An 11,856-nucleotide genomic window follows, 5' to 3' on the forward strand; every position below is an offset into this window, starting at 1 on the left:
TGTGGTGTTCATGTGGTGGGGGTGCTGCTGGGTTGTTCTTCTTCTTATTATTTTTTTTTTACATTTTTCTTTTTTTTTTTATTTTCTTTATTTTTCTCAACCAATTATATATTGACACGTGTGCAAAAAAATTAATCACAAATGTTTACCTGATTTACCGGTTGCAAGTCATTTGGGTGCAATAGAAATTAATACCCTCTAAAGTTGGGAGTGATAGATAATAAACGAAAGTTGGGATTAATTTCGGCAGATGAGGCAAAGTTCTGATTAATGGGAGCAATTTTTTCTTTTAAAAAATATTAAAATATAAATACATTCACAGGTATGTAGAACATAGTTTTAAGAAATTCATTTCAGTTATTATTTTAGTTCAATAACATTAATTTTAGTTCAATAACATTTTTAAACAAAAAGATAAGTTTTGAATAAAATTAATGTTATTGAACTAAAATATTATTTTGAATAAAATTAATGCTATTGAACTTTTATTGAACTAAAAAAAGATACATAAATTATTTTTACGTAGAATATTAATTTTAGTTCAACAAAAATAATTTCAGTTCAACAAAATTGAACTAAAATTAATGTTATTGAACTTAAATTATTTTTACTGAATATTTTTTTTAAGGTGAATTGAACAGGGCTTTACATATATACTGTAATATTTGAACAAAATCAATTTAATCACCCGAAACAAAATGTTGTATTTACAAGTGTTTTTTTTTTTTGGGGGGGGGGGAAGCAGGAGGTTGGAATATTATTGATGTTAATGATGTATTAAATCTAAATTTTCATACAAAATGTTGTGAAACATAAATGTTATTTCAGATGGTATACTACAAGAAGGGGGGGTGAATTGTAGTAAGTTCCTAGTGCCTAATTTTCGTGGAATATAAAACAGTTATAGTTAGGAACTTAAAGAGTACAAATCAGATTTTACGAGGAAACCTTTCAGGGCCCAACTGGAAGTAAAACCTCGACCCACCAAGGGATTTTCAACACAACCATTTCACTATAATAGGGCGAAACACCTAGTTACATCCTATTATACACAGACCTTTCTCACAAGTTCCACCAATGAACACATCCTACCGACCCAAGACACTTCTCAGGTTCCTTTCACTTGACCCAAGACACACTCAGGTTCCTTTCACTTGACCCAAGACACACTCAGGTTCCTTTCACTCACTGTGCACTCACAGCTACCACTTGAATTTTAGAGAATTCAAAAACATACATGAATTTTAGAGAATTCAAACTCATCACACCCCAATACCCAAAATACTCAAACTCTTTTTCCCATTACAAGATCTCATTGAATAATTCTAAATACATATATATGAATAAAGAGATAAAACTAATATGTTGGACACTCGAGATCTGTCTGAAACTCACTGGACGTACTGTAACCAAAACCCGAGAGGAATTTTGACCAGGGGGACTGACTTAGCTTCGTGCTGAAGGATAAAATCATTAAACACGACCACTACACTTTGTCAGCCTCAATCTTGAATGAATACATATGAGCATATTTATAATACCCTCGAAATTTTCATTTCATCTTGAAAAAGATAGGTTTTATGAAAAGATAAGTTTAAAAGATATTTTCTAAAAATAAGTTTTCCTAAAATATATCTTTTTGTTCAGAATAAAATCTGTCAATACTAATAAGATATAAAATCATATTTTATTCAAAACTTATCTTTTTGTTTAAAAAGTATTTTTAAATAAACTTCCAAAAGGGATTTATTAGAAAATAAATATCTTTATTCAGTAAAACCAAATCCCTAAAAGATATGCACGTATTAGATAAATATATATCATTAAAACCGACTTTTAAAGACGTACATACTTAAGTTCCTATTAGCTTCGGAACTCTGACAGTCTCTGAGGTCCTGACAAGTCAGTAACTCTAATTTAATCGACTGTCTTGGTTCTATATAAACTTGTTCCAGACCGACTTTTATGTCCAACATACTTACATGAATCCTAGAGAAATATACTTCTATTTCTCCATCTTCATGTTGCTTCTCTGAAACTCTTGTTCTGGAATCCTGTAGTTTTGATGTATTCTGGATCTCAGGTTTTGCCCCAGCATTACACCGTAACCAGGTCATTACAACCCGTTGATATGTTCTTATCAGGAAACACCTTTGCCTCAGCATTACACCGGAACCAGGTCATTACAAACCGTTGATATATTTCTGTCAGGGAACACCTTGAAGTTCCATTTCTAGAACTCTTCTTCTGCTTTACTTGTCATCCTTAGTCTTCTAAGGTTCCTCTGTTTCAGTCCTCACTTCAACTCCCAGAGTTTACTTATTTTGCAAACATCAAAACACTAAAAGACTCTTATTAGATAGAAGTTTGCTCAATCATTAACATCATCATCAAGACCTAATCAGGGTCAATAATTTTCCCCCTTTTTAATGATGACAAAATGAGCAAACTTCTGAGGATAACAGAATAAAAAAGAACGTGTTTTTTTTTTTATTTATAAAAACAATAAAGAAAACTAAAACAAAACCAAACTAAGCTAGAGCTAGCAAACTGGAAAACTAAACTAAATTAAAAGACTCCTACACATACTATACATAACCTATATATGCATAGGATACTTACCTCGTGAAGCTAACATATGTAAACTCCTATTTATATAGTTACCTTCATGGTTCCTTCGCCATCATCATGTTCATCAAACATCACTCATTATTGCTCTCTTGTTCCCTCTATTGCTTATCATATATTGCTCAAGTTCCTTATATATATACCTGTCATTACTTAGGTTCCTTCTACCGTTTCCAACATAACTTATTCTTTCTACGCACAACTAAACAAACATGTTAGACAGATAATCATCATTAATTTATAATCATCAAAATTTAATTGCTCAACAATAAAGTATGTATCACTATAGAAGTTTCATAATATCAATATTTTAATAACTTTTACGAAGTATTAACTTTCAATTATATATATTGGTGGCTTGAGTAATGAATTGACACATATTATAAGTCTGAAGTGTCAACTATTATGGAAAGGAGGGGGTAATTCGTATTTGGTATGAATGCCTATAGTTGGGAATATTTCACTAATTTTCGTTCGACAAATAATTATAAAATTTTGACGAAAAAGCAATAATGCATAGGGGTGTCAATCGAGTTTTCGGTTCAGTTTTGCGTTTGGTTTATCGATTTTCGATTTGTAACGGGTCGGTTTTTAAAGGATTGGAATTATTAGCGGGTTAGTTCGGGTCGGTTTTAAATAATTTCGGGTCGTTTCGGTTTGGTTTATTTTTATTACACTTTCTTTTCGGGTCAGATTCTAATCGGGTCGAATTATAATTGATTCGGGTCATAATCGGTTCGGGTTAAATTCGGTCGATTTAAAAACGGGATTTGTCAATTTGAAGCGGGTTTTAGGTCAACTTATATCGAATCCTAATCGGGTCGGGTTGTAATCGGTTTGAGTTGAACTCAGTCGGTTTGACAATTGGTTTTGCCAGTTTTAAACGGTTTTCATTAATGTATATCATCTAGTATAACCTCAATATTCTTTACTTAGTTATTCCAATAGATCATACGGAGTATTAATTAGTTGTTTAACTTTATGTTCCTTTTTTATATAATGATTTTAAGGATCAAATAATAATAACAAATCTAGAGTTAGCTTTTAATTTAGATTTTTAATTTTTTTAATACAATATAGTGTTCTATAAGCCATTACTCGTTAGAGGACGATAATATTTGAGCATAAGAGTTTCAATGACCGGTTATAACCGGTTACGGGTTGTAAACGGTTCGGTCATAACTTATTACGGGTTACAAACGGTTCAATCCTAACCAGTTATAGGTTGTAAACGATTTGGGTTTATCGAGTTTTTGTCGGGTTTAAACGGTTTCGGTTTACAATGACTCGGGTTACTATCGGGTTCGGGTTGTTCTCGGTTTCGGGTTTTATTAGTTTGGCTTGATAACGAGTACGGTTCATTAACGGTTCTCAAACATTCGGATCGGTTCAATTTCAGGTTTTAAAAAACCGGGTCAGGTCGGTTTATGGTTTCAAAATAACAGGTTCTTATCGGTTCGGTTCCTTTTCGGAACAGTTCGAAATTGTTCGGATTCACCAGTTCGGGTCGGTTTTTGATAGCTCTAATAATGCATAATAGAAATGGTAGTTGAAAGCATAATAAGGTATAATTATTTTAGACAAGCAATAAAAAAAAATGTAAAATTACCTTAGAATTATAAATAAACAAAAGTTACTCTACTTGCTATACACTCTTCCGTACACTCCTTGTTTGTTTACAAAAACAATTTTAAATAATTATAACAAAGGTAGTTTAATATTTTAATCATAACAATACATCAGAGATGGAAACAATAAAATACATCATCATTAATCCCATGTTTATATACTAATAATCTCATGTTCAAGTATAATTATTTGTAATTATTTGTTCATTATTACTAATGTTTACAATGCATAGAGACAAAAGGGATCTTGCTTTCACGTTAATGCATGATTTTAGGAGCCAAGAAAAAAATACTATACATTACAGTTGACATGTGAATAAGGTATTATTGTACTACGCATTATGTATCCTGTTGATTGTTGAATTGGAATTCATATATATATGTGTTATGTGTTGAATAGAACAAAAAACCATAATTCCTCTTATTCAAACACTTAAAATTATCACTTCTTAAGTACAATTATTTACTACAATATACGTAGTAGTAATTTTATGATGAATACATCAATTTCTGGTACGTTGCTTATTGCATTAACCACTTGGCTCATTTTAATAATGAGCAATTTTGGTGAGTCTCATGGTTCCAATTTGCATGAGAAGCACTTCAAATTTAGCCACCTTGGTAATAAACCTCCTGGCTTTGGTTTGTATAATAAGCGGTCCAAGAAGTTTGGTCATCAAAGTAAGCTTTATAATTATGTTGATACATCCGAGGATCATATACGTACACATGATCAATATAGAGAACAAAACGGCCATCAATGGAGACCTTATGGTTCGGCTGGTTTGCAAAAGGGTCGACGGGTAAATGTTGGTTCGTTTAGTCGACGAGCAATACAAAGAAGCAATTACCCAAACATTAATCATGGGTCGAACAACCCTTATAGTCAATACACATATTCTCCTCCAACCCCATTTAGTTCTCCCTCAAATACTTATACCCCTTCAATAAATCCGACTAACTTTAATTCAAATCCTTACGTTTCTAGTCCTTCCAATACTCCATCAAACCCCTCTAACCCTATAACTGATCCTTATTATGACCCTTATTATAATCCTTCAATTAAGTTTTCTAGCCCTCCTGTTAATCCTCCTACATATACTTTTATTCCTTCTACAAGTCCTCATAGTTCTAGTAATCCATTAATTGCTCCTTCTAGTCCCTCTCTCAATCCCCAAATAAAATATTTTTCCCCTTTGGCAAGTCCATCTAACTCTTCTCCAAATCCTTTAATATTTTCTTCTAGTCCTCCTCTTAATCATCTTCCAATAACTACTTCTAACTGTTCTTTTAATGGCCCGATAGCATCTTTTACCCCTTCAGTAAGTCCTAGTCCTAATATAAATCCTCCTACCCATTTAATAAGTTCTTCTAGTCCGCTTATTTCTCCTAATAATGCCTTCTCCCCTTCCATAAGTCCAATTATTAGACATCATCTATTTCCTTCTGCTCCTTTCCCTAACCCTTCTATAAATCCTTCTTCCCCTTCAATTAGTCCTATTAATTCTCCTTTACATCATTTTAATCCTTCAATAAATTTAGGCCCTTTTAACAATCATCCTTCAAATCATTTTTCTCCATCAATAAGCCCTAATCAAAATATTAATCCTCCTATAACTTCTTTCCCTCAATTAATAAGCCCTAGCAATCCGAATCATGCTTCAAACCCTTCAACAATTATGTCACAACCTCCTAAAATTGCACCAAAAGATCTCATTTCCCCTTTAATAAGTCCTTCACATACCCCATCAATCCTAATGAATCCTTTGAGTCCTATTGAACATCCAAAAAATTCCTTCTCTCCTTTAATTAGTCCTATGCAAAATCCAAAACCTCTAATAAATCCATCTAACCCTCCTATTATCTCCCCGGTAGCTCTTTTATCTCCTTCCATAAGTCCTATTTCTAACAATCCTAAGTTTTCAATAAATCACTCTCTTAATCCTCCTATCAATTCTTTCTCCCCTTCAATAAGTCCTTCTGATTCTATCTCTAATCCACCTAATTCTTTTTGGAATCCTTTGAGATCTCCTCTTAGCTCTCCCATAGTGTCTTTAACGCCTTCAGAAACCCCTAGTAGCTCTCCTACAAACACACCTAACTCTTCAAATAATCTTTCTAATCCCTTACTACATTCTCCCATAAATGCTCCCGCTCCATCAATGAGTCCTTTTAATTCTTTTCACACAAACCCTCCTAGTAATTCTCTAACAACTCTTTCATCTCCTAACCTAAGTCCTAGTTCTTTTACGGTTCAACCTAAACCTCCAATACGTCCTTTTCTCAATCCTCCTACCAATTCTTTCTCCCCTTCACCAAGTCCTTCTGATTCTCCTAGATCATTAGCGAAACCCTTAATTTTCCCTCCTAGTCCTACAATCTCATTTACACCTTCAATAACCCCAACTACCTATCCTATAGATACACATAACTCTTCAATAAATCCTTCTAGTCCTCCGATTAATCCTCCCACTAATGCTCCTACTCCATCAATGAGTCCTTCTAACCCTTTTCATACTAATTCTTCTAATTCTCCAAGACCTTTTGGTTTGCAAGTAGGCTTCTACAAAGGTTTATGCCCTAATAGAGTTGTGGATATCGAAGCTAGCATTACATCTAAAATCCAAGAGCATTTTCTTAAAGATCCAACTCTTCTTCCGGCCATACTTCGTATGCAATTTCATGATTGTTTTGTCCATGTACGTACAAATCATTTTCAATCATTCTATTGAATTTGTTATCCTCTATGGTGACAATATGATTATAAATAGTTTCACATTAGTAATTTAGTATGTTTCATTTATTAGATAGCGGCTTATTATTATTATTATTATTATTATTATTATTATTATTATTATTATTATTATTATTATTATTATTATTATTATTATTATTATTATTATTATTATATGATTACTTAATAAACTAATAAGTAACTCTTTCATGTTTGATTCAATAAGGGATGTGACGCATCAATATTACTTGATGGACCTTCGACTGAGAAATTTGCCGGCCCTAATTTGAGTGTTAGAGGATATGAGTTTATTGACTCTTTGAAGGATGTAGCAGAAGAAGAATGCCCGGGGGTTGTTTCTTGCGCTTATATCATCGCTATTGCTACTAAAGAGCTTATCAAGATGGTAGGTAAACTATATCATGCTCTTAAATTATTTCTCAACGTTGTTTATCAAATTGCTACATAATTTTTGTCGGGAAATTTTGACTTTTACCACAAAAAAAAATCAAAAAAAATGTTTTTTACCACCAAAACTTCTAAAACTTTTATTTTACCATAAAAAAAAAAATCGAAAAATCTTTTTTTACCACCTAACGTCAAGAAAACCGTTAAATCTAACCGTTTTTAGAAAAAAAATCTTCGAATTTAGTGCGTAAAACATGCTTTTCATAGTTTTAGGAGGCCATTTTGGTTCTATGGGACCAATTTGAGGTCAGAATTGACAAAAAAATATCGGAAATGCTTCGTTTTGTGTATTCAAGCAAATTGAGGTATTTTTAAACACGCAAAACGAGACATTTTCGATCATTTTTTGTCAATTCTGACTTCAAATTGGACCCATAGAACCAAAATGCCCCTTAAAACCTTTAAAGAGCATGTATGACACGAAATTCGAAGTATTTTAAAAATTCTGTTAGGTTTTTGACGGCAGGTGGTAAAAATTTTTTTTTTTAATTTTTTATTTGGTGGTAAAATAAAAGTTTTAGAAGTTTTGGTGGTAAAAAACATTTTTTTGATTTTTTTTTGTGGTAAAAGTCAAAATTTCTTTTTTGTCAATTTTCAAAATCAAAAATTAATTATACGTAGTATTTAATTATGGATCTTCATTTTTTTTTAATAGGGTGGAGGACCAGAATATTTAGTACAAACGGGGAGAAGAGATGGACTTATATCTGAAGTCCAAGATGTGAGCCTACCAAGCCCCTTCGGATCTGTCAGACAAAGTATATTAGCCTTTTCCAGAAGAAATGGTTGCTCTTTTTGGTAAGTTTACTTCGTATTATTTACTTTATCATGTTAGTTTGTAATGTTTTTTTTTTAATTACAAATCAAAAGAAATTACTACCGCCGTTTTATATTATTTACAACGATTTGACTTAATATAGACAGGAAAAATGTTTAATCATTGCAAATAATATGAATCGGAGTTAGTAATAACCTAAATCGTGCAAGTTTCTTAGCTCAAAGCATTTTGCTAAAATTATTTTAGGTTCAATTTGGTTGAAATGATTATGGTTAGGAAATCAAAGAGATGAAAAGATTTTAATTATGTCCTCATGTTTTGTTTTAATACTAAAGGAGGCAAAGTTTTCCTTATTAACAATCAGGGGCTTATTCGGCATTGTTTTTTGGTTTTAGTTTTCAATATTTTTTGAAAACAAAAAACAAAAAACAAAAAACAAGAAAAATATATTTCCACTTTTTGTTATTAATTTTCAAAATAATCTTGATTTTAATATATTTGACCAATTTTTGATTCATTATATGATATGTATGTATCATATGATCTTGAAAAACAAAAAACATAAAACCATAACTATACAAAACAGACCCTAAGATGTCCCAATTAAATATTTATACAAGACAATGATTTTGAAGCTAAATTAATCTTCTAAAACTAATTTGTTTCCGTTAAATCAACTTACACAATTCCTATTGAAAAGAAATGAAGCTAAATGGATATCCATTAACAAAACAAAGTTTAGATGGCATGACATGGACTCACCCTACTTTACTAGTCTTCATATTTAAATGTTGGACCAATATACGTGTATGTAATCCACCATCCATGTAGCTACTATACTTGGTAATCCTAAAAAAAATTTGTAGATTACACATGATGTAGCACCCAAAAAAAAACTTTTTTTTTGTTTTTTTTTTACTGTAATTTTTTTCTATATATATTTTTAAAAAAAATATATCAAAATAGTGTCAAAACTTGATATTTAACAGCAATAATAACTAAAAGCTAATTTTATCAGGGTAAAAAAGATACATAGATGATTTCAATTTTAACATATACAATCATATGTTTAATTTGACCAAAGAGAAAGGTTTGTTACATATTAAGAATTTCAAATATTGATCTACTAAATAAATCAACAATCAAAATTAATTTTTCATATTATAATAAAAACAATCCAACTATATATTAATTGAAAAAACCGAGCATAGCTTAATTGAAAAAATCGAGCATAGCTCGAGCATTAACTAGTTAACTATAGAGGTAATGTTACATGCATCTTTAAAACAGTATAAAATATAAATTTTAAAATTTATGACAAAATAACGCGTAGATCAATTTGATTAATGCTTGCTTACTCGTAATCTTTTCTTTTTTAGCCTATTTATGCAACTTTCTTTCTTAGGACCATTAACATTTTTCTAAACAATAATGGAGCTTTTTTTTTCTGAAACGTTTCTTATAAATAACATATTATCCTACATTATTCCTACTACTCAATTTAAGTTATATTACGGTTTTTTGGTGTATTGCAATTTGCAAATATCATATCACTAATATTTAAAGCCGATCTTGGTCAATTTTATAGGGATTACATTGGTGTGGCTAGCCGCATACAAAATGCATTGTTATTTAATTTATTAAAAAAATTTACAGAATCGGTAAAAATAAGTTTTAACCGGTAAAAATAATTTAAGTTCAATAAAAAAAAAGTAATTTCAAGTCAATAATATCATAGATATCTATTCACAAAACAAATTACAAAAAGTACACTCCATATGATATCGTATGTGTAAATATCCTTCATTATCAGAACGAATTATTTGACCATATTTAACATTCAAGTAAAAATGTTATCATACAATTTTATCAACCATCGGAACATCGTCCGGACATAAAACTAGTTATGAAATAAAAGGAGTATTTAATTGATGATCAGAGATCAAGTCAGAGAAAACAATGAAATAGATTATTTGATCAAAAGTTTGGGGTCGTCACAACTAGTAAGATATCAGAGTTTATATCTAAATATTAATATTTACTTGCTCCATCATATATAATTTGTTTTTTCTCTCTAGTATAAAATTTTGTACAAATTAATGGTTAGAAGGAAAATAAATTATACATATTTTTTTTATGAAGTTTTGTACAAATGGTTAGAAGGAAAGTATGTAATTTTTTTCACCGTTAAAGCCAATCAATTGGTAAAGTGAATGAATATCATACGTTCAATGCAAATTGCAAAACAATATTAATAAGTACACTATTTGACTATTACTACAACCACGGCTTGAAACAACCTAATTTCTTTTTATGTTGACCTTACAACAAATTTTATCCTTCAACCATTATAGCTCTATTTTAAATACGTAGTAGCTTTTTTGAAATGAATGAATATCATACGTTGTATGGGACCTAAATTAGTTCATATGATCTATGTTGTTACAATAATAATACTCTTTGAATCAGGTGCACACACGGTTGGAATTTCGCAATGTATTTTCTTCCAAGATCGTTTGTACCAAGGGACAAGCGAATTTGACCCTAAAATGGATCCAAACCTTCGTCGACAATTGATTCCTACTTGCCCTCAAGGCACCAATTCAAACAATTTCACCTTTCTTGATCAAAATTCACAAAGCTCTAACAAATTTGACAACTCTTTCTTTGATCAAATTCTCAAGCAACGAGGAATCCTCGAAATTGACCAAGAATTAGCTCGTGATCCTCGAACTAGGGACTTTGTTCTAAGATTTGCTCGAAATGCTGCTTTGTTCAATACAAAATTTGCAAGTGTTATGGTTAAAATGCAAGCCCTTGACGTCCTCCTTGGTGATCAAGGCCAAATAAGGAAGGTTTGTAGTAAGGTAAATTAATCTAAGGCTCTAAGAGTCGGAAACTCACAAGTACAAAATGTTACTTGTATCTATTAATAATGAAAATTTGAGATATAGCTTAAATGGTTAGAGCTCAACTTAATGTGGTACTGCATGTGTTTAGGCTTGTACGATTTTTAAGTTGAGCTACGTTTTGTATTGAGTATGGAAATTTTATCTAATACTTGAATAAAAGTTGTACAAAGTACGACTTTTTAATACAGTCAAATAAAGAATTTGATCCCCGTATTGATTGTCAACGTATTAACTATAAAGTTATTCTTGACCTTTTGGTATTTAGTTTTGAAAGAAAAAAAAAATAATCACGAACAAGCCCTAAATTAATTGATCCACTTTAATTTCATACTCCGTAATAGCTATCATTTGTATTAGACATGTTAAAAAAAAATTAAAAAAAAAACACTTAGAGAAAGTAATAAACTAATAATGTTTGAAATACCGAATTGAAAATTTACAGTAGTCGTTTGAAATATGAATACCATAATGTTTTAATGATTAAATAGTTCATAAGTGACATATTTTTTTTTTCCAAGTAATTAATTATATTACTTCATTAATGGTATTAAATAGTATTATCAACATTTTTTTGATTTATCAAATTTTTAGTTTCATTTATGTAATTTTTATTCTTATTTTAAGTTTCTCTAATAATATTTATTTTATGTAGGATTAAAAATTTCAAAATTTATATTTACATTGTAGATATTGTAAGATTAATTGCGG

At 30.6% G+C, this 11,856-nt stretch overlaps 1 protein-coding gene across 1 annotated transcript; it reads left to right on the forward strand.

The window, feature by feature from the left end:
• The first annotated feature begins 4,810 nt into the window (after positions 1-4,810).
• Positions 4,811-11,112, forward strand: LOC110720235 (proline-rich extensin-like protein EPR1). The gene is made up of 4 exons (XM_021899240.1): positions 4,811-6,955; positions 7,217-7,396; positions 8,114-8,243; positions 10,661-11,112. The coding sequence occupies exons 1-4, from the start codon at positions 4,811-4,813 to the stop codon at positions 11,110-11,112; spliced, it is 2,907 nt and encodes a 968-aa protein (XP_021754932.1).
• The last annotated feature ends 744 nt before the right edge of the window (positions 11,113-11,856 follow it).

This window comes from Chenopodium quinoa, unplaced genomic scaffold (genome assembly GCF_001683475.1).
Source record: "Chenopodium quinoa cultivar QQ74 unplaced genomic scaffold, ASM168347v1, whole genome shotgun sequence".
Classification (NCBI taxonomy): Eukaryota; Viridiplantae; Streptophyta; class Magnoliopsida; order Caryophyllales; family Amaranthaceae; genus Chenopodium; species Chenopodium quinoa.

Coding starts and splice junctions, on each gene's coding strand:
- LOC110720235 (XM_021899240.1), top strand. CDS start 4,811: ATGAGCAATTTTGGTGAGTCTCATGGTTCCAATTTGCATGAGAAGCAC. Junction 7,397..8,113: donor CTAAAGAGCTTATCAAGATG/GTAGGTAAACTA, acceptor TTTTTTTAATAG/GGTGGAGGACCAGAATATTT. Junction 8,244..10,660: donor AGCCTTTTCCAGAAGAAATG/GTTGCTCTTTTT, acceptor GACCTAAATTAG/TTCATATGATCTATGTTGTT.